This window comes from Zonotrichia albicollis, chromosome 4 (assembly GCF_047830755.1).
Source record: "Zonotrichia albicollis isolate bZonAlb1 chromosome 4, bZonAlb1.hap1, whole genome shotgun sequence".
NCBI lineage: Eukaryota > Metazoa > Chordata > Aves > Passeriformes > Passerellidae > Zonotrichia > Zonotrichia albicollis.
Window position 1 is genome coordinate 39,374,134 of NC_133822.1, and position 25,672 is coordinate 39,399,805.

The 25,672-nt window shown below is 42.8% G+C and overlaps 1 protein-coding gene across 1 annotated transcript in view; it reads right to left on the reverse strand.

Annotated features, from left to right (window-relative positions):
- Nucleotides 1–2,473: 2,473 nt before the first annotated feature.
- ELK3 (ETS transcription factor ELK3) overlaps nucleotides 2,474–25,672 on the reverse strand; it is a 37,153-nt gene continuing 13,954 nt past the window's right edge. Inside the window, exons 2-5 of the mRNA XM_005480693.4 lie at nucleotides 22,171–22,379; nucleotides 13,128–13,913; nucleotides 7,784–7,906; nucleotides 2,474–5,209 (exon numbers count right to left, since the gene is read on the reverse strand). Coding sequence (XP_005480750.1) covers nucleotides 5,111–5,209; nucleotides 7,784–7,906; nucleotides 13,128–13,913; nucleotides 22,171–22,377 — 1,215 coding nt within the window. The 5' untranslated portion in view covers nucleotides 22,378–22,379 and the 3' untranslated portion in view covers nucleotides 2,474–5,110. The remainder of the gene's footprint in view (nucleotides 5,210–7,783; nucleotides 7,907–13,127; nucleotides 13,914–22,170; nucleotides 22,380–25,672) is intronic.

Sequence of the window (25,672 nt, forward strand, 5' to 3'; positions counted from 1 at the left end):
TAGCATATTTCAGTACCTTATTTACCTTCAGAAATTTTGGCTTTGAAACAAATGTAACATCTCTGTGAAGTGCCTTTATTTTGGGAAGGAACTTGAATGCTTACTTTATGCAGTTTGGGGGTTTTTATATTTGCAGAGATTGGGCTGTTAAAAATTTCATGCTCTCATTTGACATTTGTGTACATCCATGTATGTCACCAGTATCCATGTCATACCAATGCAGGAGACTGGCAAGGTAACAAGTACAATTATGAAAGGAAGTATGTAGCAGTTGGAACATTGTAGGTAAGCTCTGACTGTACAGGTGGGATGATCCTGAAAAGTATAAAAGCCAAGCAGGTACATGGGCTTTGGAATTTGTACCATGCACCTTCTTTCATGACATGGAGTTCAGCCGCACAAAAATCATAGTCCCGTTCTCAGCCATAGTGGGAACCTGTTTTCACAACTGGGATTAGAGTTCATATATTCTATATTGGGTTTTTTTAATCTCTTGTATGTGACTTTTACTGGGCAGTCCCTCTCTAAGTAACTGAGTAAAATTGATGTCAGAATCAATTCAAGATTTCTGACATCAATTGATGTCAGAAAATTCATGTCAGAAAATGTGAACAGTTTCCGATCATTTTTGCATGTTTTCTAAAACCTCTTCACTCCAAGTTCTGTGACTTTAGAGCAAACTTAAACTTTGAATGCACACATACACACGTGCTACTGTGGTAAAGAACTGCTTAATTGATTGTGCTGGCTGCATCCTTCAAGCTCACTCAAGAAGCAGGCCTGCCTGAGCGCATCACTTTTACGGTCCTCCTAATGAAATATGAGTCTTACTTGGCTCAGATGCTCTGCCTTGAAATCTATTTTCCCCCAGAGAGCTGTGAAGTTCCTTCATTTGTTGCAGCGGGATCTTTCTGCTGATGGAATTACCATGGCTGTGGATTGCTAACCAGGGAAAATGCTCTTCCCTGTCTCTTCTCCAACGTGCTCCTGTAGAGCGCCTCCCTCCAGGCCTTGCTTGGTAGCGTCTGTGCTGTAACCCGCCCTTCCTCTTTCACACCCTGAGCTTGTTTGTTCAAAGACTCTTTTTGCCTTTCTTTGCTGTCTTGTTATTTGATTTGCAGGAGGGGGTAGCTGGCCTGGAGCCATGTTAGGAATTGCTAAGTTTACATTTATGCATTTGCACTTCTTGGAGAGTGAATGTGAACTAATGGGAATCTTTCACAAAAGAGCTCCAGCACATCTTAGAATCCTCTCTCCTAGAATGCTTTCTTCAAATACCAGCCCCTACCCAAGGCAGGCCATGATGCTGATTGCTCCAGAGTCCTTGCTTGAGGTTCATTGTGCCTTTTTCATTTAAATAAATTCATACTGCTTCTCATTCGTGCTGTCAGTCTCTTTTCCCTCAAGAAATAGATTTGTACTCCATCTGCGCAGAACACTCACACATTAATTCGTAAGAGCAGTTACAGTTTGGGGCTAAAACGGATTTTAAAAGTTGTAGTCTTCTGACTTTGGAGGGTTATGCTTAAAACTGAGACCTGTGTTTGTTTATCCTACAGGATATACAGACAGTCTGAAGATCAGAAGGGAATAGAAATGCCTTTACATAAAAGACTACCTGTACTTACTGTGCCTTTCCTAAATTCATTTGGGTGTCATGATGGCTTCTGAAGATGTTTCCCATAGGCATGAGATCACACAGCTTTTTAAGGCAGAGGGTTGTTCTGTTAGAATTAACCCTATAATCTTGTTGGAAAGGACCAACTTCCCTTTAAACAGAAACCTTATTGACAGTTCTCTTCTTTGGTATTTCCAGATGGGGAATGAGCCTGTCTGATGAGACCAGTTTTAGTCAGACAAAACAAATCATTCTTTCTTGACATCATGAATGTGTGTCAGGTTTTTTGCTATAGTTTATCACCTATCACTGTTTCCCCCACCTTGAAAGTTTTCTTTAGAACTGAAGCTGCTTCCGTGTGCCAGGGCCACAGGTGTGCACAAGCTCTTGGCAAAGCTGCCCTGTAGCTGTGGCCCTCCTGGAGGATAACTTGCTTTGCTGAAGTAACAAGGTGCAGGTAAGCCAAACATACCCTAATTGTGCACCCACCCTGTATTATATATATACATATATACTAGGATATATACGGTATATTCCCAGGTAACTGGGAACTTCTTGTGTATTGCTGAAGCACGAATAAATTGCAAATCTTGTAATAAATCCCCCAAGTATGATCAAATTGCAATTACTACCAAGAATACTGAAAAGAGAATAACTCTAATTTTCTTCCCCAGGATTGTTGGCTTGGAGCTCTCCCTGCCCCAGAAATACTGACACTTCCACAGTATTTATTTAAAAACATTTATTTGATTTTTCTCTACAGTTAAAAAGACACCTGTTAATAAAATTCAGTAGATTACCAATAGAATATTTTCTTCAAAGCATAAGGCATAACAGTCAAGTGTTTCATATAAGTGTTAGACTTGAGGGGCTGGACTCTATTTGGATAAATACTTCCCAATAGCAAAAACCTTTGTTCCACGTTCCTGACTGATTTAGAAGGCAGATTTTGACAGCCTATTTTTTTCAGCTGAAAAGACAACTAGCAGAAGATGTGTTCTCTTGCTATTTTTATTCTCTCAAAGATGAAAAGACAGCACTTCTTCCCACTTTGTCTTCCATTGTTTTATTGGATTCTCTCAGATCCTTTCCAGTAATTTTTTCAAATAGGATTTTGTCCCAGAATTTTTGTTCTCTGCGATCTTTAAAAAAAGTACAAAATCATTTAAGGGCTGGAAGATGGGAGGGGAGTTCTGAGTGTGTTGAGCATTTTGAGAAGAAAAAAATCCACCTTATTAATAGTAAAACCTTGGAAGAAATAAAATCATGGGAATGTGGGTATTTCTAAGAATCTCTTCTCTGTCACACACTCCTTCCTCTCATGGTCCGCTGGTTTTTTGCAGTGTAATACCAGTATGTCTTCATCTTTTTAAAGTCAGAGTGAGAAACACCATCTCAATGTTGGGTTCTCCTGTTAGCTACAGTGGCACACACAAGTCAAGTCTCTATGCTGCTGTTCATGCCTTATAGGTGTAAGTAGATATTCATGAGTTTTTAAAAATGAGGCAGGAATCAGCTCTTTAGGTGAAAGAATTGCCTCTCTGTAACTTGTTGAAAAATATTCCATGTGTCTGGGAGGAATGCATTGGAAGAGAAATGTTCAGTCTGCAAGCCCTTGTGATTTATCTCCACTAACCTTGTCAATCCCATCAGTTAAACACTGCCCTTTGTTCCAACCTATTCTGATTTTACTTTGTTTAAAATTTGCATTCACTCACAAATTTTGCATAGGTTCATCTTCTCTTTTTGACTCCGTGGGGTGGCACACTGAGTTGAGCAAATGCCGTCCCAAGTGCTTAATTTGTTCTCCTCATGTCTGGCATTCAATTGCTGTCTTTATCAGCTGCTACCTACATGGCTACAGCAGGTTTTTATCTCTGCAAGTGGAACTGTTGAGTAGTTTTTGGTTGTGCAACCCAGGAGCCTGAGGAAAATTCCTGCTGTCTTTTATCAACCACCTCTGCCCCAAAAATGGCTTTTCAACATCAGAACTGCATTAATAAAATGTTTATTTAGCACCTTTCAGGTTGAAGGATCCAAAAGCACTTTACAAATAACTACACACATCATCACTGAAATGCATCCAAGCAGAAAATCAGCAGACAACTCACTGCAGACATTTCAAGAAGAACAGACCCTGGCCAACTGCTCGGCCAGAAAGCAAAGTTGAGGTTTGAATGACCTGTCACAAACAGGGATCAGATTTGGGGTTGGCTTTTAAGGTCTCATTTGGAAAACCGACACAGTAAAGCTGCATTCAAGCCAATTTAGCCACATCAGGAAACTGAAAATTTGCATCAGCCCTGCCAGGATTAGAGTCTGTGGTGCCAGGGAGTCTGGCCTAATCCTAACCTGACATTTAGATGACTAAACCATCCCCTCAAGGTAGAAGACATACCCAGTAAATTCAAGTTGCAAGTGTATAGTAACACAGTGCTGTTTTTTCATCCAGAATTCAGCTGTTTATACATAAACATCCCACATGTAGAGTCTCTGCCTCTTTGCAAGCACCAGGCATCGATTTACAGACCTGCAACTTCTCCAGCTTTGGGGGAAGGGGAAATGTGACCTTCAGAGCTTGAGTAGCTACAATTGTCTTTCCAGGGAAGTTGTAAAAGGCACTTGGCACAGCTGAACAAAGCACCTGGAAGTTATCGGGAATGATCCTCATTCCTTGGGAGGACAAAGATTACCTGCACTCTTTCCAGACATATTGTTGACAGTTCATAAGAAGTATAGGCCAAATAAATTCTGAGCTCAAATGCTGGAAACGTCTCATGAACATACACAGCCCAGCTCCTCCTTGTTGCAACTTGACAGAAGAACTTGGGCATAAATGTGTAAATGTGGCTTTCTTACTCTGAACTACATCTGGCTGTAACAAGGATTATGTTTTCCACTTCAGCAAAGGAAAATTATAAGGCTATTTTTATACAATTTGAAAGCACTTAATACAAAGTTACATTAATACACTGCATCATATGGCCTATCTGTGGAGAAAATACTGAAATACTACCATAGGGCTGTTCAATACTAATTTTTTTTCTTTCAACTTTTTATCTTAATACTAGAAAATATATAAATCATTTACATGACTTTATGCAAAAGAAGGCACAGCCGGTTATAGTTTACACAAGCGCAATGCATAATATGCAGAAAAAGGGATTAAAAAGAAGCTTCACATCCCTAATAGATACATTGTTGCAATCCATTAAGAAAAGTACTTCATCAACAACAGAAGTGTTCAACACTTGAGAGCTATGATATAAAAAAATTATAATTCATTTAATGCATAACAGATTTATATATACTTTTATATATAAACACTGTTGAAAAATGCTAACATAATAAAAGTAGATTATCCATGTAATGAAAAGTGCAAACCAAAGTAATAAAGGGTTTCACAATGTCCTTCTCATGACACAGGAAAAACTAGCCCATAGGAATGAAGTGTTAAATCCACCAATACATCCTTGGTGTGATGAGGCATCATCAGGATTTCTGAGCATTTGGAGAAAGCAGTATTGGTGAAGAGGCTCTGTCCAGACTGGGGAGTGGCACTGGTATGTGACCATTTAGCAGAGTTGGAAACTGTAAGAGGCCAAAAGGTAAAAATTAGTCTTTATCTCAAAACATTCAGCCCAAGAAGCACCTGGATTTAGCATTAGCAACTGGCTCCAGATCGTTTCAAGAGTTGTGTTGTCTATACAGTAAGACATCTACAAAATGCCTGCATCAGCCATTAGGAATGCAAGATAGAGGACAAAACCTGAATAATTTGTAAATGCACAAGGATATAAAAACCTGTTATTGGCTATTTTATATATAAATGTTCACATAATACATTTATCATCACCCCGGAAAAGTGAACACTACAGAGCAATCTTTGCCATCCACTCTATTTCCAAAAGTATTTTTTTCAGTTTACACATTATTAATTACAATACATCCTTTTATGCAGGAAAGAGTTTGGCAAAAGTGAAAGTTCAGATGTAGTTTAATGGCAGAAAAAGTATACCTGGGGATACAAAGTTTGGGGAAAATTACTCTCAAGTAATTACAGTTTCTGTGTTCACTCAGAAACTACAAACTAGCTCCACCATTTAGCAGGTGAAGCAGAACGTGTCATCATTTATTGTCACCTGCTGCCTCAGAAGTGCTGTGCACAAACCTTATCCAGTACAGAAGCTGTATATTCCTAGTTCACAACAGCATCGTGACTGCACCTTGCCTGCAGGGTGGGTATTGACTAGTTCTTAACATCTGACCTGACAAAAAAATAAAGCAAGTAGGTGGAATAAACTTGCTGCAGCATGAGGCAGGAATTATCCCAGTGGTAGATACTGATCTGGCCTTGAGGCCCAGCTCCGTGGGCTGTGCTGCGTTTCTGTTGGCTTGAGGAAGACAGAGCTGAACAACTTCAAGCACCAGGTGTATTTTTACCCCTTATCAGATCAGTCCTTGGACAGCCAATTGTGGTGTAACCACACCCTCCACATGCATAAAATAACGTGCTCCTAACAAGTTTCCTCTTCCACTCAGATGGTGGTTGGTGATTCCTGTCTTCCACCACTCCATGTAAAGCTGGGCCGGGCAGCACGGTGCTGCAGGGCACCATGCTCCTGGTGCGGCCCAAACTGCCTGATGCCTCTGCTTTAACCACACCAAACCTCAGGAAATGCTTCCATCACTTGTGCCAAGAGTCATTAAAACACAGAAACTGATTACAAGCTCTTCCCTGGGTATGGAGCATGGGCTGGCCTGTGAGGCAGCCTGAGGAGAGCTTTACCCTGCCGCCTACGCTGGCTGACCCATCGTGGGCCTGGCCAGAATTCCGCTGTGGTTTTTGCTTCCTATTTGCTGTTAAAATAAGGCTTTGTGCTCCACAGCTTGTCATCGTGGCATCTGCTTGAATCAAGCATCATTTACAAGGCCCTTTGGGTCTCTCAGCAGGGAAAGCCAAGGCCACTCCTCACTTTCAGTTCCCCCAGGGAACGGCCAACATGTGTTTGTACAAACTCATTCCAGGTCTCGGCCCAGGCACTTCTCAGGTGAAATGTCTGGCTGTTTCTAACCATGTGTGCAAAACCAAGGTCCAGCAGGGACTAATGAGTTTATTGGGAAGACAGATAAGGAGCTCTAAGCTCCATGTGCAGCTGGAGCTAGAAAGACTGATTATCCCAGTACCTGAGCAGCTCCTTGAGCTGAAGCCCTGGATTTGGGCAGTCAGCCTTCCTAAAGGTTCAGAGACTCTGAAGGTTCAGGGTCCCTGTCTAGCAATGGCCTTCTCCTCTGCTAGTGCTGGCCCTCCACAGCCCTTGGGGTGTTCATTCCAAGGGTGTCTTTGCACCTTCAGCTGTGCAGATGGCCATTGGGTTCCTCGCCAATCAGCATATCAACATAATTTCTTCTGTGACTTAGTGAATCAGCTGTACTGCAGCAACTACAGCTGGAGCTGCAAATACCATGCCCACTGTCTTCTTCCTGAGCCTCAGACAAATGCTGCAGCTGACTGCTGTGGCCATTGTGGGTTATTTAGTAACTTTTGTATTTACCACATCTCTATAAAACTCTGAGAATTTTACTCTGCCAATACTCAGGAGAGAGTGGACACAATGCTGCCTTTCTGCTGTTACATATGGCAAGGTCATGCCCAGAGGTGTGTCCTTGGTTGAGGACACATGGATAATTGTCAGGAGAACTGGAAATGGACCCTCTGTGTTCAGAGAACCTTGTCTTTCTGAGTGAGAAATAGCTCATTAGGACAAACTGATAAACCTACACCCACCTCACTGGGTGAGATCCAAACTGTCTTGGTGTTCCCCAGTCTTTGTTCCAGCCCTCTCCTGGCAGGTCACTGGTCTGCACTCTCTTCCTGCAGCTCTGAGCTGTTACCTGCTCTCTCCAGGGTCCAGCATTTATTTCTCTTTCCTTCACACAATGTATGTGTGCTTTCTGCAGCAGACACTGCCTGGTAGGTTCTGACTGTGCTGCCAAGGACTGGAAGAGGGTACAAGTAAGTAGGCCTCTTTAAAAGTGGTTGTTAATGCCTGTATTTTCTTGATCTGTTTGAAAAGCTCCAGACTGATGTGAAGAAATGTTCCCACAATGTCTCTTCCATGTGTGTGCATTTAGCAATGAAACCTGTGCATTGGGAAGGCCTACCTGGAACAGAGTGTTTGGTCCCTGCAGCCTGGCAGGACTCAGAGGAGCAACAGGACTGAGGCTGCTCCAGAAGTGAATGCTGGACAGCAGCGGGCTGGGGGTCAGCAATAATCCATTGGGGGTCTGCAAGACAAAAAGCACACCATGATGCACAGCTCAGAGTTACAGCTCCATGCAGCACTCACCACCCCTAAAGCCTTACACAGCATCTAATGGCTCTATTTTCCAGTGAATTCAGACAAACAGCATGGTCAGCAGCAGCTGCCCATCCAGCCCTGCATCCTGTCTCTGGATACCTGCACATTTCACATTCCTTCATATCCAAATTGATTTAATTTCTGTTTGCTTAACTAGATGCACAGTTATTGTTTATTTGAACCACGCTCATGCAACTGTGTAACATACAGAATACCACCATGTGTGTCCCAGTGCCTGCCAGCACCACCGAGGCTCCTTCAGAAACAGTTGAACCTTTTCTTTTGAAGGGCAGCAGTTCCTTGACCTGACTGCAGCTTTTGAGGCATTACTGCAGTTGTGTGTGGAGCTGAAAGGGTCACTGCTGGCCTGTGACATTTCCTCCCCTGATGGCACCTCTCTGTAAAGGAAGATGGTTCAAGAAGCTGGCAATGGATGGGCTGAGCAGGGAGAGACGTGTATGGACAGCAGAGAGCACAGCTGATTGTTTGCAAAGAACCAAAATGGCAAGAACTTAGAATCCAAGGCTTTTCCCAACTCAGAGGTGCTTCCTTCCAGTGCCACAATGCACAAGAATTGCTGGGATTGCCCTCAGCATTCTTAAAAGCACAATTAGAGGGGAGGTAGAGTTAGAGCACATGCAAATCTTCATTCAAATGAAGAATTATGTGAATAATTCTGTATCCAGAGTAACTTCTATCATGCCAAAAAAAGAACATGTGACACTTTCGAAAAAAGTATTTGGCATAATGAGTTAATCTCACCAGTAATCTTGATGCCAATTATCAAAATCAGTCCTATTTAGCAAAGCACTTAATGGAATTTGAGTGCACACTTAGAAGCAAGCATATGCTTTGCTATGTCAAACAACTGTCTCAGTGTTCTGCTAAACTGGGGCATCCTTTTGTCCAGAGTTTAAAACACAAAAAGAGAAGACAGAAGACAGAGAGTACCTGCATCTCCCTGCAGTAACCAGCAGGCCATGTGTTCTGGTGCTCCCCACCAGGCCAGAAATACAAACTCCCATGCAGGGCAGTTGCAGCCAGGGGTGCCCCTTAGCAGCTGCTGACACCAGGGCCATCACACCTGCTCTGTGCCAGCCCCTGCAGCCCCAGGCTCACACAGGCACTGCCATGCTCACTGCTTTTGGAGTGCCAGATCCAGCAGTGCCCAGGGCATCGGCTGTGGCGTCTGGGGCTCAGGGCAGGCACACGGAACACAGACCTGCTGTGACAGTTCACAACTGGGTCAGGCAGTTCCTTTGGCACCAGCAGGAGAGGTGGGAGAGACAAGGAGCAGGAGACATTAGTTATCCTGGTGATTCTGAAAGGCTCTTTAATACAAAGACCTTGGCTGCTCTTGAATGGTTTTGCTAAGGAATCTCAGATGAAGTGGGGTTTGTGGAGAAATGTGCAGGGAAAGGACCCTGCCACCTTCCCTGTGCTGAAGGTGGATCAAAACACCAAACCCCATGGAAGAAACCATGTTTGTCCCAAGGACTAATAAACCTGTGCTATCACTGGGAAAGCAAAAGGTGTTGATGCAGTAAATCAGCAGGTCACAGGAATACCAGTCAGGGTTGGGATATATCTGCATGCCAACAAAAGGGGCAAAGAGTGGGTGAAAGCCTGGCATGGAGAAGACGTCAGTCTTGATCTCATTAAGTAACAGTTCTTGTCAAAAAAAACCCCAAAAAAACCACAAACAAACACAAAGCAAAACAAAAACAAACAACTAAAAAAACCCCAAAAAACCACTTGACAAGCAGGCACTTGTCAAGAGTCCTTTACAAACACTCCCTACCCAGGGGCTTGGTGCTTACATGGGGAAGGAAATCAGCAGCACCAGCAAGAGCCCCTTTCCTGTGCCACATTTCAAGCTGGTGCTCCACTGGCAGGCGGCTGCTGGTGGAGATTTAAGAGACTGACAACACTCTGAATTAGGTCAGGATAAATACTCAGATCTACTTACAGAAGAGCCTCCTAACCTTAAAACCAAAGATATAAGTAGCTAGACCAAACAACATTCAACAAGGACACAGTACTGTGGCACCTGTACCAAGAACTCCCGTGGTTAGCCTCCATTCTTTATTTTTTCTCCAAGAAGCTGCAGATATCCAGAACTCAAAGTGCAGTTCTTGAGGGGTCTTCTGAAAATAACGAGGAAGACTTGGAGAAGTTTTTTACTACCTAGATGCAGCCAAAGCAAGTCTTCAGAGAGACCTGAAAAACTGAGTTGCCCTCCATTCATCTCTGGAAGCACACTGACATGCCTAAAACAGTGCTAAGCAAAGGCCCATATCCTTTGATGAGCAGAGCACTCTGCAAGTCTGCAAGTTCTGCCAGAACTAAGAGCCAGCCAAATGAAGCCTCCAAATCTGTTTAATATTTAATGCAGAAAGAGCACAGGGCATCCCAGGCTTGTTCTCAGTATTGCCTCAGCCAAGTATCAAAACCACCAGAGGAAATCTAAGTGCAAACAACACCACAGGACAGCCCACCCCTAAATTACATGCAAAAAATTGATGTGTCACTTCATTTTCTGCCCACATGCAGCCATGCATCTGGTATTAGATGTGGAACCCATTGGGAAGTTCCTACTTGTGAAACATCAGTGTAAATAGAAATAATAGAAATAGTTTATTAGTTTAAATAGAAATAATTCATTGCACAGAGAGGATTCTGTTAAGCAATGATGCTCATGCCTCCTGACTTCTGTGATAATGTGTGTAAGTACAATCTTGTCACTTGCAGCTGTTAGAAAGCAGGCAAGTGCTGTCACACATACATTTCTGTTCTAATATTGATTGTGTGTATCATGTGCCCTTTCACAGCATTCCACCTGAGGGTATTCCTCATGACCAGCAGGTACAGTGGAAAGCCATTTGGAGAATCCTCTCAGGCAGCAGGACCTTCTCAGAACATACATCACTCCTGGAGCAGACATCCTGTTCTGCACCTGGCCCTGGCAGCAGGTGCTCACACTGGGATCTGATAAATCAGAGAACATTTGAGATATGATGCATGTTCTTCCTTGGATAACGGGATGAACAGCAGATTTCCTGTCTAAATTATGGCTTTAGCTATTCTACATTGTGGTATTACAGTTATCTGAACACAGCTGCTATGTAGTTTTCATTTTATATTCACTAGGATGAGTGTTTAGGATGCAGGGTGCTTCTTATCCACACTAGAAAAAGAAGGCTAAAGGAGAGAATAAAAGCTATGTTGCTGTATAGCCAAAAGTTTAAATAATTAGACCTGGGAACTACCCTACACAGATGCCATATGCCTCTTCTGTGACAGGACAACCTGCAAGAAAGATTTGTGATGGCTTTAAGTTGGGTAACATTCATCACAGCCTTAGCTACCCCTCCTGCTAAAGCACAATCCTCAACATAATTCCCTTCTACATCTTTCAGGGCAGTAAGTACACCAGTTCATAGGTGCATGGGAAAGTTAAATATTCAAAGAAATAATTACAAAACCAGGAAACAAATCTCTGTTCATCCTGTGGTTTGGAGGCAGCAACAGATAGAAGTGGCTTTGAAATAACTCACACTGTCATTGTGTCTGGTTGGCATCTGATATTGTCAGATTTGCTCCCTGTGAAAAAAATACTGTGGTTATACCACAGTTAGAGGTTGTAAGTTTGTCAATGCACCTCAGTTTTGGTTTGCCACACTTCTGTTCTTCCTGCCAAACATAACTTCACTTAAAGGCTTTGTGATGTCAAAAATGGCAGGTGTCAGCTCACAAACTGCTCTTTTTGGTGACACAGCTTTGTATCTTGGTGGCTTACAGGTGTGCCTGAGCTGCACGAACTCACTCTGCAGCCAGCTGACAAGCTCAGGAGAGCAAGTGCTGTGCTGGCTGAGAGTACTTGCCAATGTTGTTACCTTATTGTTGCTATCCTATTTCTAGAGTCCCATACTGTTGTTATCATATTTCCAAAGTCCTGTACCTTCTGAGTGGCTTTCTCACACACAGCTCTTCTCAGCAGTGCTGTTCCTGCTTCTTCATCAGGGCTCCTCCAAAGCTTTCCCTGACCAGCCAACCCACCCCCGTTTATCCCAGTTATCTTCATTAGCCACAGCTGCAGCCCAATTAGAACAACTAGGATTGGGGCAAGGTCACTTACACAATACATATATTTTACTAGGACTCCTACTATATGCTAACACTCACTTCTGTCAGCCCTTGTGCTGTGCAGCACACAGTGCTGCTCACATCCAACACCTTCAAACAGGGAAGAGGTGATGGGATTCTGGATACCATGGGTCTTCTAGGCAGCCTGAAGTGAGTGAGGGCTTGTAACACACCTTGGTCCTCATTTATTTACTGTCCACTTTGCTGCATTCAATGCCAGTACTTGCATCAACTACTACTTCAGGGCTGGGGATCTTGGGGAATATTCCACATTGGGATAATTTTATTCTTGGATTATTTCTGGTCTAATTTTGAGGTGGTATTGTAAGAGAAAACTCACCAATGAACATACTGAGTCATATCTATATGAGTTTACCCTTCTGCTCTGAACTCCTAGGCTTTTTTCATAGACTAACTTGAAAATGAGAACTCACTGTTGACATTACCACAAATATGTTATTAAATAGAACAAAATAACCTTCTGGTTATTCAGTAGTTCTGTGCTGAAGGGAAGCTCTGGCAAATACTCTGTGAATCTGTGCATTAAACTGACTTCAGAGCCTGTCTTAGAAACCACTTAATTTGCTCTGTGTTCAGAAATTAACAAAAAGTTTACACTGTTTGAATGGATTGCCACATCTACTAAAGAAATCTAACCAAGCATCCCACATGCTCAAGTTGTGACCTACAAAACCCCTGTGGTTTTCTTTTTGGCTTTTTCCTGTTTGTTTTGTAGATCTGGAGGCTGGTTTAAACTGATAAACAATTAACTAATGGCTGCCCATTTCCTTATTCTTTCAGGCAGTCTGTGAACTGTGATGGATTTCCCACACTCAATTAGGAACAAATCCCAGGAGAAACCTGCTTTCCACCCCTTGTTCAGAGCACTACTGCGTTTCCCTCTTTCCCATATGCTGGGGTTTTCTCCCACCAGATGGTGACAGACCCACAAAACTGAGTTGGCCACAAGGAGGGAATGCCTGGAGACAGGCAGGTCTTACCTGTGCAGTGAAGAAAGCTGGAGTCAGGGATCCCGAAGGAAGCGCGGGGCTGTTGAGGGCGATGGAACCGATGTCAGTGCTGGAGAGAATCATAGGTGGGGCAGAGATTTCCAAGCCTTTGGGTTTTTTAGCCTTTGGGGGAAGAGATGGGGATTTGGTCTTGGAGCCTGAGGAGAGGTTCAGAGGCTCAAGGGAATCTGAGTCGTGGCAACTGGAGTCAAGGAAGAAGCTCTTGTGTTCTGTAGGGAGGGGTGAGGTGGGAGACAGAGATGGTGACCTGGAGGAGGATGATGATGGAGATGAAATGCTGGCACTGTTGGGTAGCATTAAGGAAGATATTTTAGCTGAAGAGTTGAGGAAAGCAGAGGCAGCTGCTGTTTCAGAAGTAGAAGGCAACGACACCATGGGCCTCGTAACTTGTTTGTCTGTTTTGTTTGTCACAAATCTGATAACAGTTCGGACTTCTTCCACTGGTGTGTTTCCTTCTGACTTCTCCAGTTTTTCTGTTTTGATGGTCTTGTAAGGGTCTGGCTGGTTCTGCAGAGAGTTGATAGTGAAAGAGGAGTAGAGGCCAGAGTGGATATATTCATTACGGCTTGTGCTTTTCAGTGCTGACAAGCTGTGCTTGTGCTGATCCCTGCTCTCCGGAGGCATCTTACAGTCGCTGTCCTGCAGCAAAAGGCTCTCTCTGCTGATTTCCACAGCATGGGGATCCATTTTTAAAATCTCAGGAAAGGAGACAAACTTGTATACAAACTTTTGTCCGATCACTTTCTTGATGATGTTCTGCAAATACAAAGAAGGTGCTAGAAAGATCAGTGTTTCAGAGGCACCCAGTATTGCACACACAAGGGTGAGGGGCACTGTACCCTCATAAAGCTATGCAGGTCATTTTGTGGGGCTCCAAATGCTGATCACCCTTGGCTTATTCCAATACCTCTCTCTGCTCAGCCAGGGAGTCCACTCCTGGCTCCTCATGGTTTCCAACAAAACCACCATCACTTGGTGACAAAGACCTCCTGGTGGCCTGTTTCACTTCTGCTTCCCCTGAAGCAGCTTGGGAATCTTTTCTTTCCAGTAAAAGCAATTCTGCTGCCTTGTGGATTTGAGCCACGCCATCACTTGTGTTCCACAATAAATGCCAACTCCTTCATTCATGCCACCTAAAACTGACACCAACACCTGAGGATGAAGTACTCTCAGAATGTCTGCAAGGGACAAAACCACCTCAGCCTCCTGGCCCCAGTTATTTAACCTCTGTTCCTTACCACATAAGGAAAGGATTGAGCTAAACTTACAGTGACTGTCTTTCTGCCAATGATCGTGAACTTGTGTCTGTGAAAATGCAACCCCTTGCATAGGCTGGAAAAGTACTTGTGTCCTGCAACATCCCCTACACCATCTCCAGACCTGCATTAGGCTCAGGATGCTCACTGGTGCAGGCAGAAGGTTTTCATCAGTCTAAACTGACTATGGAAATTAATTATTGAAATAAGTCCCAAACCTCTCAAATGTTTGTAGAACCATTCATTTTTTTTCTTGAAGTGTCCCCTTTATGTAAAGAACTGATTCTTTTGAGACTTTTTATGAGCATCTTGTTTCTAGTCCTAGTGCTCCTCCTGCAAACCCAGGTTGGCTGCCTGCTCTGACACAATTCCCAAGGGTATGTGAGCTCCTCCACAAAGGCACTTTATGGCACAGGCCTAGCTTAGGGGCTGGAACATTTATCACCCTAAGCCAAGTGCTGCAGAACAAAACAAGAAATGTGTCCTGAGATTTCTGTGCTAATTTCTCTCTTCTTGAAACCCCTGGTGGAGAGTTTGCTAAGTTGCCTCTGAAAAACCCTTTCCAAGAGGCTTCCCTTTAGTCCAGCACATCTGCTGCACCTCCAGCTGGTATTCTGCAGACATCTGCTCTGCTGTACATATGGGAATGTAAATATTTACAAATTTCCTAAAAATCTAATTGGTTTTTCATTCTACCACAGCTTCTGACACCAATAGTGGAAACATTTGTTAAGCTGACTGAAAATGAAACAGAAAATTAAGGAAAAGAAAAAGAGACATCATCTTTCTCTATACATAGACAACAAGTAGTTCTGGGTGCTTGTACTGCCTGCATTACACATTGCTCAGCCACAAAAGCAAAGGATCATTTTGTGAAAGAAGAATCTGCACTTGAGTATCAGAACCTTTGCTGTCCTTCAGCTGAGCTACTTCACTCTGTAATTCATCTGTCTGAATGTCCTGGCATTTCATTCAGGCACCTTCTTGAATACAAAACTAACCCTACAAAAGAATGAATACAAAAGAAAAGGTCAGGGGCTGTGGCACAAATAGAGAGTGTTGTTTCCCAAGGTGATAACAGGGATCTGTAGCAAAGAAAAGAATTAAACTCTAGTTCAGACTAAAGGCACGAACTGCTCTCTTCCCTGCTGAATTGTACACACATCTACCCACCCGGCACATGCTGCAGTGTCTTTTTTTGCCCTCCAGAGGTTCAGGACAAACAAGTAGCCCACAGAATCTCAGACTGCATGAGCTTTAATTCCCATGGCTTTGGGTTTGGCCTAGACTTTTTTTTTCATTACTAATTAGGTGCAACGTTGGATGATTGCATTTTTTTTCTGCACTCTCAATATTGCATTCTCTTTCCAAACAGCAAAATCTCCAAACTACTCACATATGAAAAAAACCCCACCCCAACTGGATTTTTGTTTTCTTTCTTATATATATATATATTTTAATATTTATATTTTAATGTAAAATAATGCCTCCCCTCTGCTCCTGTCAACTTTGAATTATTGTTAAATCAAGCACTAGCAACTGAGATTCTCCTTGGAAAATGTGACTCCCAGCAGAACAAGATTAAATGTATTTAAGGATTGCACTTTTACACTGATGCAGGCTTGAAACAGGGGAACATTGCTATAAAAAGCAACTGAAGGGACTGGTGAGTTTATACTTCCTTTGTTATTATTAAATACAGTTATATTTTAAGAACATTGCAGTGCTGCTCCTCCAACTCTGTCAGCCTGCAGCAAAGGCCCACTTAACGGTGGCTGGAGATGAAAAGATTCAAGTGCAGATCCCTCAAGCACTTTGCAGGCTTCTCTTAAATGTGGAGCCTGAGGAAATCTCCACCGGCATGCAAGAGAAAATAAGGACACAAATTAATGAAGTGCCTCGGAAAGGCACTGACTTTTCCATATTCTTTTGACAAATAATTGAAGGTAAAAAGCAGCATATTTTTACCATCACCTCAGTGATCTGTCAGAATCATTCTGAGCTATGACAGTTCAAACCACAGAAGACAGTGACAGGCACCACAACAAGCAGTTTAAAAGGACAAAGAATTGTGCCTTCTTGCATCTGCAGAAGACTGGACCACTTGCTTGGTAGCAGGACAATAAGTGTATGTGAACATTTAGCCCTCTTTTGTTGTTGTTCTTTGAATTTTCTATGTAAATTCCCTCATGAACAGGCTTGCAATGAGTGCTAGTGGCTGCTGGCCAGGCCTGCAGGGAGCCAGGGTAGGGCTGCTGGGCCCATGCAGCTGCTGCAGAGAAGAAATGAGCAACCAGGACAAGAGCAGGGGCTCCAGCCCAACAGCTGAAAAAAAATAAATCTTATCAGTAGACAGCACTCTGACACTCAGAGAGAGGGCAGGCAGTAAGCAATGCCCCTCTTCTGTTGGCTTCTTGAACACTTTACATTTCCCCTCCTCTGCCCCCAATGTGCAAAACTGACTACAGCAAACGTGCCCAGCGCATCCCGTGGAGAGGTGCCTGGGAAGCTGCAGTGCCTGCTGCCTGCTCCAGCACATCAGCCCTGCTAGGGAGCTCATTCCCACCCCAGCACTTCAGGAACCTGCTTTATGAGCCCTTCCAAGAGCAGCCTCACCAGAGAGCTCTGAATCAGCTGCAGGGATGGCTCTCCTCTGCCCTGTCCTCCACAGAGCAGCTGCTGAGCTGGTTCTCCCTGCAACTTCAACTAGACTGTCCTGGGGAGGGGTTGTGTCAACTATGCACCACTGAATCCATCATGTGTTTGTGTTTTATTTTTATCAGCTCTGACTCCTGCTCCGTGTTTGAGCTATTTAGAGCAAATGTGGAACTATACTACCAGGGTGACTGAAGCATTTTAGTGGCTTGGCCCAAACCCGTTAGCTGGCAAGGTTGCTGGCTGCAGGAGCCACTTGGGAGATTGATCTGGGACATGGGATTCACTTCCTAGTCAAACTTCAGACTGTCTCAGGAGCAGGAAGACCATTTTTCCCTCTTTCCAGGAAGTGACCTATAATCAGGATGCCCAAGATCTCACAATTTATGACAGGAACATGAACTTGTCTGTAGGTACTAAACATCCCTGGTCAGAAAAGAAGAGAGACCAGAGCTGCAGCAGCTGCTCCTACATCCCACTTGGATGTGTTGCAAGTTCCCTGGCTCTGAGAATACTGAGGGGTGCGACATGTGTAGGAACACAGGTTATGAATCCCTCCCAGAACTCTATCCAGGCTGCTTCCTGGGACCCCTACCCAGACAGGGGGCTGCTCACACTCCAGTGTCCGAAGTATGCATGCTGGCAGGAGGTACCTGAGCAGGATGGTCTGCTCTGGAAAATGGGAGTGTGTCCACATCAGCATGTGCAGGCAGGCAGATTCTGCTAGCATCACAGGTTATGCAGTAATGCTTTGTACACTGTGTGTGCAGAAGCCAGATTTTGTAACATTTTTGATGCAGGCACAGGTGCGACTACCCTGTGCACCTGTACTGACCTTCGGAAGATCAAGGCTCCCATTTAGCTGGATTTCAGTCTTTCTTCCTTCACCTCCAGCTGGAAGATAAAGGCTATTTCTCTGGCTAGCACCTATGACCAGGTTCTCTGATCTCTATACTGCAGGTCACTGGACATCTCTTTCCTCTCACATCAAACATGAACTGTTTTATGTGTCTTTTTGAGGCAGGTGTTCTTGGGCTTTCTCCTCTACCCATCACCTCTCACTGAGTATCAAATCCTTTACTCCCACCTTTCCATATGGACAACATTATATAACCATTTATGCCACTTCAGCCAAGCACTTTCTTGACTTCCACGAATCACACTTGGATGAGGTTCCTTCCAGTTTTCTATAAAGATACTTTCTAATGTCCCTTAAAGCATTTCCTTGTAACATGTCTGACCTGCTCCCCTACATAATGTATAGTTGGTACTGCAGCACAATCACTGCTTTTGTTTCATTGTAGGATTCTATTTCCCCGAGATGTCTTAGAGAAGACCTTCCCAAAAGTAAAATAGTATTTTTCATCATCCTGAAGTACATCCTCATTTATATCCTGAAGTTCAGAAAGCACCCAAGCAAGGGACCCGAACCCAAAACAATTCTTTCATGCTTCCACCCACACTTGGACATTAAAAATACAAACTAGTAACCAGGTTATAGGGGTTGGCCTGTTATGGGAGGGGAGTGAATGCACTGGCACCTCTGAATCCTGAGAGCACCTGAGAAGCCCTGCACTGCAATGAGCACAAAGCAGCCCACGGTATTTTAATGCTACAAATCATGCTGCCAAGCCATCTAAACAAGTGGGCAGCCATTAACTGATACTAAAACTGACTGAATACCAGATGAATAGTAATCACTGAGTAAAGCCTTGGGCTACATACTGTTCAGAGAACATGCAAAAATATTGAATAGCTGCTCATCACAACAGTATGTGACTGTGTAATTAAAGATGCAGCATAACTCATGCAAACATTAGGGTTATCCAGGGAACTGTGATTCTTTTATTTCCTAACTTCTGAGGACTTGATTTCCACATTCCACAACCTCTACATCTTATTAATGTCAGTATCAGCACGTAATTTCCTGGATCCACTCTCCTTCCCTCAGAAAAAAAACCTCATGGGAAAAATCACTAGCTTCTCTCTTGTGGTGTCATCATGAAATATTTATAGGGACGTTCAGTAGCCTTGAAACCCCTGGTGACTTCCAAAAGATATGTGCCATTACAGCTACCATAAAAACAAAATAACTGGGTAACCTGAGGAAAAAAATAAACTTATTAACCCTACTTTTATAGGTATTTTACTTCAAGCTGAAGTGCTGTGTGTGGGAATAGTGCTGAAGCATTTTCTTGCCTTAAAGCATTACAAGAGATTTCTGACTGGCAAAACTGTGTGACATGGTGGACACAAGCTGTAGGTAGAATGCAGGATGCCTTTCCTCAGTGCCATCTGTCATCTGTGCTGCTGCTCCGTTGAGACAATAGGAGAAATGCATTAAATAAAATAAGAGGGTGGGGGAAGAATTTGGGGAACAAATGAAACAGGAAATGGAGTCTTCAGATTATCTACAAACATTTAGCAACTATAATCATGGCAGCAAATTACAATCAAGACATGCCATACTCTGCATTTCCTGGGGTGCTTTTTCTGTGAATTTAACATAAATCTAGCCATCAGCCTCAACAGCATGTCATGCTTGCTTTCAAAGCCAGGCTAAGGAACTTGTCCTAATTGTGTTATTTTTCTGCAGTACTGGAATTAATTTACTTTTAAGTTCAGATGAATCAGATGATGAATTTTAACAAGCCAGTGTTCCCCCCAAGCAAAAGGCAGAGCTCATAAACCCCCACTTATCAAGCAATCAGGTTTTATTTCTCCATGGTGAATAATTTCAAAGATAATCCATGAAACATTAGTTAGTTCAGTGTCAACTGTATGCAGTAGGAGCAGAGGGCAGTCCAAGAAAGGAAGGTCCAGCCCATGTGCTACCATACTTTCTAAAAAATCACTGACCCTTGTCTCAAACTCACATGCTGCCAGATCACTTAGGTTATAGGAAGAGAAATTCCTGTCAATAATTCCATAGTGAAAATGAAGTCTTGTCCAGAGTTCTGCCTCATCTTTCCTGCTGCCACTCCCCCATCTGCAGCTCAGTGTTTGTCACATTTGTTCAGTGTGCATCCCATTTGTCCCAGCACCCCCAGCTGCCAACACATCCATCATTGCACACCAGCAGGGAGGGGACAAGGATCTCAGAAGGCTCCTTAAGGCTACCTCAAAGTCTAGACTGCTTTTAGGTTTATCTCACAAATTAATGAATGATCTCAAGCATAAGAGCATTATGGTCTGAGAGAGGCTCTTTCACCTCCCCAGTCCTTCCCCTTTTGTTCTGCAGGGGGGAAGGAAGAATGTCAAGGAGCCTTTCCTCCTTTTCTTGACTTCTTCCCTCCTGTGCTGTGCAGTATAGACTGAACTGAAGGCAGAGGAAGCGTTCAGGACTGAACCCACTGCTGAGCAATTCCCTGCCCCTCCACAAGGATTCACTATCTGCTATCTTACACCATTCTCTCTCACACTTCAAAACCTGCAGCCAGGTGCTCTGTCCCTCTGCACTCTCCCAATAATCCACTTTTCTCCACTGTCTGGGAACCTACACGTCACCAAACACTATACCCACAGAGTGAGAAGCTCCCACTGTTTCATTCCAAAGGAGTTACTCTTTCCATTTAAATAGAAATAGCCATAGGTTTGGACTGGGGTTCAAACCCTGATTGCAGTACATGGGGAAGAAATAATTTATCCTTCTTTCCGTCTAGGAGCTATGACCTCCACTGGACTGCAGAACGCCTGAAAAAATGGCCAAAATCCTTGTGCCACTTAGATAAAACTGTCAGACAGAAGACCATCTCTACAAACAGCAAGCAGTTGCCTCAGTTAGGCAACTGATGAAGAAACTGTACAGCCACTCTAGCAGAGACAAAACAGATGACAAAGGTGTGTGCATGCTGGGGGCAGGGAACTGAAAACAGAACAGGGGTTAAAAAAAAAAAAGGTTAAGGGATAAAAGAAGCAAGAGAGTCTCAGGGAAAGGAGCCATTATATTCCATTACTTCAAAGAGAACAGAGAGATCTCAAAGCACAAGTGCTACAAATATCTTGTTCCTTGTTTTTAGGCAATGTCTGTTCAGTCACTAACAGCATATTTGGGCTCTGCCCGGCTCTGCTCTTCATGCACCAGCAGGCACTGTGTCTCCATTGATCCCACTCAAGTTTATAACCAGAGGGGCTGGAGTCATATAATGAAACAAACTTCCCCATGCTGAGCAGAAGCCTTTTCAGCATGTAGTGAAGGGAATGCATCACACCAACTGCCCAGAACAGCCACAGTACTGTCCTCACCAAATCCTTTCATGCCTTCTCAGTCAGGCCACCTTTGAAACGTATTAAGTGGGAAAATCTGACTTCTAGTGGACAAACCACTAATATCACTAAATCTGAAACTAAAATTTTTTTTCAGGAGAAGAAGCCCCTGTAGGTCATGGAAAGTCTGGTCATCCAATTGTTCATTGTTAATTTGCAGTCAACATGTATTTTGATCACTGTGTTAGATTGACTACATAGCACTGTGCCCTGCAAGAATTAGTGCACTACAAATAATACATGACAACAGCACTCTAAGGTCAGTCCAGAGACAGTATCTACTTTCCTCTGCCTTGTGCAGGCAGCAAACATGCCCTAATTGTGCTGAACACTGGCATTACTCACTGTGTAATTTCATCTCACCCCTTTTTCTGAAAATCAAGATGAAAACAGGCCAACAAGCACAGCTATGAAGTTCTCCTTTATAATATACAAAATCTATAAGAGTCTTTTTTTATTTATCTTTAATCTTCAAGAATATAGGAAATAGTAAAACCTAGTAACTTGGAATTTTTATATCTTATTGAAAAATATCCATTTAAGGAGAACTGATCCTGAAAAGATTTAGTATCAATTAGTAAAAACAATATAATATATATAACGAAAAGGGTGCAGAAACAGTTTGGAAATTCCTTTAATTTACTCGAGTCTAAAATTGAGAAATGTGAATATGCAAGATTTGTGTTCTACAATATCTGTATATTTGTATTCTACAATCTTTTCCTTCTAGGATCTTGACTAGCTAGAGGAACTTCTGAATAGCTTACACGGAGAGGAGAAATATTAACTGGTAGTATTTCTATTTCTTTAGTGTGCATGAGAATAACAAAATTTACCTTGTCATAATAGTATCTGAGCGCCCGGCTCAGCTTGTCATAATTCATATTAGTTTTGTTTTTTCTGAGTCCCCACAGCTTTGCCACTTCTTCTGCCTTGAGTAGCTTGAATTCGCCATCATTAGACGTCCAGCAAATGAGGTGCTCGTGTTTCTGGTCTAGCAGCAACTGCAAAAGGAACTGCCACAGTGTGATTGCACTCTCCATACCTAGAAGGGACAAAGGAGAGCAACAGTGTGAAAAACATTTGGGAGCAAGTGTTCCACCCAACACTCATTTCAGTAATAAGCTTTATGCAGGAGTCATCCTACATAACTGAGAAAAGGAAGCTACCACATCACTCACAACCAAACATCCACAAGACCTACAGGTCTTCCACTGCTTTTCCAGTATTTTCCCCACTGCTGTTCTCTGAAGGGTCACATAAAATAGAGGAAGTATTTAGAAAAGCACTGCCCACAAAGTTCTCATTATACAAGGTCACCGCCAGTTGGCATCTTCCATTCATTGTAAGCAATTGCTCTTCAAAGGAACACATAAGGCAGGGAGAAAAGGACTTAACATGACTATCCACTGAAATGATATTAAAAACCTGCTGTTTACAGTCAGGAGGAGTTTACTGGACTTCAGATACATCACTGTGAAAAAGAGGAGGACAAGGGAAGACCAGAGCAATTGCCTTTGATTACAGGACCAGAAGCTACATCCCTTCCCCCTCACACCACCAGACTGCCTTTGCCTATTTTGGTTTTTTCCAGGGCCTCAAATTACTCTTGATGCTTCTGTTTGCCAATTCAAATAGCTCAAAAGACATTCTTGATTTTTTAGAAAATCTGGAAGTTCAGTACCCTTAAGCACAGTAAAGTAAGTGATGTTTATCCGGAACCTCTCTTTAATGGGGATCTTTTCTTTCGTTATCATAGGTACTACTGAGAATGAGGAACATTTTTAACAGTGCCTGAGTCTAACATCTGAGTTGGTTGAATTTTTTTTTCTCTGCTAAAGGTTGTTTGAATATCTTTTTCCTCTGCTACTGAGCCCTCTCTAGAACAAATCTTTTGTTCAGGCACTGCAATAAAAGGATAAACTGAAGGCTGGCTACATTCCAACTCAGCACAGGTATATATACAACTAAAAAAGGGAGCATTATTGCTGCTAACAACTTATGATTTTAATGAAGATGCAGATAAATCTGACCTTTTAAACCACAGAAATATTAAATGAGATTTTCACCCACTTTCAAAAACATTCCTAGCCTTAGCATGTTAACACTGAATCAAATAAAATTTTTTGGCCTTTTCTGATTCTTAACTTGGATATGTTATGTCACAGAGATTTATTGCTGGTATTGATTGATTGACTATGGTGCTGATGGGGCTAATTATTATCTGATTTACTTCTGTGCATGAAACAATGGGTACTTTTGTCTTTATCTAGACAAGCTCGGCATTTTTAGCGCCCTCGTTCATCTTGTTTCCCGATGCAGTGATGTTTGTGCCCTAGCAGATGCCACGGACAGGATGCCAGGCTGGCTGCCTGCCGCTTCCCTGGATGAGCGTACCACAAGAGGGCACAAGACTTCCAGCTATCCCCGGCAGGGAACGGGAGAGCAGCGGGAACAGCTGCCTCTTCAGGTCTGCCCAGCAGAAAGGACATCACCGTGCTTAAGGTCCATGAGTATAAAGAAAAACAGATTGCGTGAGCTACTTTACTAGTCTAAAGCAAGTTAATGATATTAGAGAACGTCGTCAATAGTTTTGTGGAAAAACAGGATTTGGAGCTATGTTTTGGTCCAAATAATTTTTAAGTAAGCTAGCCAAACAAGGGTTGGCAGAATGGATGATGATTTTATTATCTCTTCAAAATCCTCATTTCTCTAATTAACTGAGAGTCCTGTCTGAATGACAAAGACAAAACCACTGATGCCCAGCTGAGTGACACCATAACAACACAGCCCTTTCAAAGGTCACTTGAGGCTCCTAGGACTGTCAGGGGTCCTGGAAACAGAACAGCCTATATGGAAGCCCTGGCACTTTCAAACATTTGCATTTGCTTCATTGCAATTTTATACAAATCATTTTCCACATAAAATAAGGCACCAAAACAAAATTCATAGCTAGGATTAAATATACCTGACAGTTACTCGCTTTACAGCTTTAAAAGTTCCTTTAAACTACACCCTCTTTGCAGACATTAGCATCTTTAACAGATCATTTGTCTATAACTTCATAGATAATAAAGTGTCCCTATTAATCTGGCATCATAAATATACAGATACACATCATATATGTATATACTTTCTAATACTTGCAAGTTTTGCAAGTATTGACTTTGCTAAAAACGTGTACTTATATACAATCATATTCCTCCTAAATAATTCTATTTTCTGTACATCACATATTTTGCAGCCATACCCTGCATAATTTTAACTTGCATAATAAAATTCCTCCTAAGAAATCACAAACAGAACTTCTGTTGCTCTGGAAAATTTTAAGTGCCATATAAATATCTTTCTTCAAAATTGCACTAAAATGTGTCCTATGCTACAAAGACCCGTCAGCAGAACTTCAGCTGAGGAAACTAAAGAGGGTTGAGAATTATGGAAGTACCAATACAAACTTCACCACCATACCATCACCCAAGACAGTGTAATACCTCAGAGACACAATTCTCTCACCCAGATCTTAGAGTACAAGTTCAGCACTCATGGCTCTGAAGAGAGGTTGGGTGGAACTGAATGCCCAGGGAAGAACGTTTTGCTGCAGACTGCTCCATCCCCATTCACCTCTGCCCATGAAAGCTCACAAGGTAACAAGGTAACTGCAGCTAACTTTGTACTAACTACACTTTCCATGATGAACCTGTTTTCTGATGCTTATCATCTGCAAAATGTAAACAGTTTTGGATTCCACTGTATCTACTGAGTGTGGCACTCAAGGTGACTCAGCCACAGGCATAATGTGAAGTGCATGAACAGCACAAGCCTGGGTGAGAGAATCCCACAGGAACATTCACTCCACAAACCATAGGTCCTGGTGAGCAAGGAGGGGTGATTCCCATCAGGTTATCTCATAAAAGGTTACTGCCACCTTTTTGGAAGTGGCTCAGTTATTCCAGCTGAGATCCATGGATAATCTCTGGGGGTCACTCCAGGTGCTGGACCCAGGGCAGATGGCTGTGGTGGAATTAGATTCAGGCAGCTCCTCACAACCCTATCTTGCCTGACCACAAACTCTCCCAAGCCTGTGGCTCTGAAGAGGCTTTATAAAGGACCTGTGTACCTCAGACTTCAGCATCAATGCACTCAGTTGGTACATGCATAAATCTTCTACTGGTATGACCCAAGTCTGCCCCTACAGAAATGAGATTAAAACAGCTCAATGCTGCATTGTGCTTCATCCCTCCATCTGCCACTGAGTTCCTGTATAAAGCTTCCCATATTGCTTGTACAGCAACTGTATGTATGATTCCTACAAGTGGCAAATCATGCTAATTACATTTT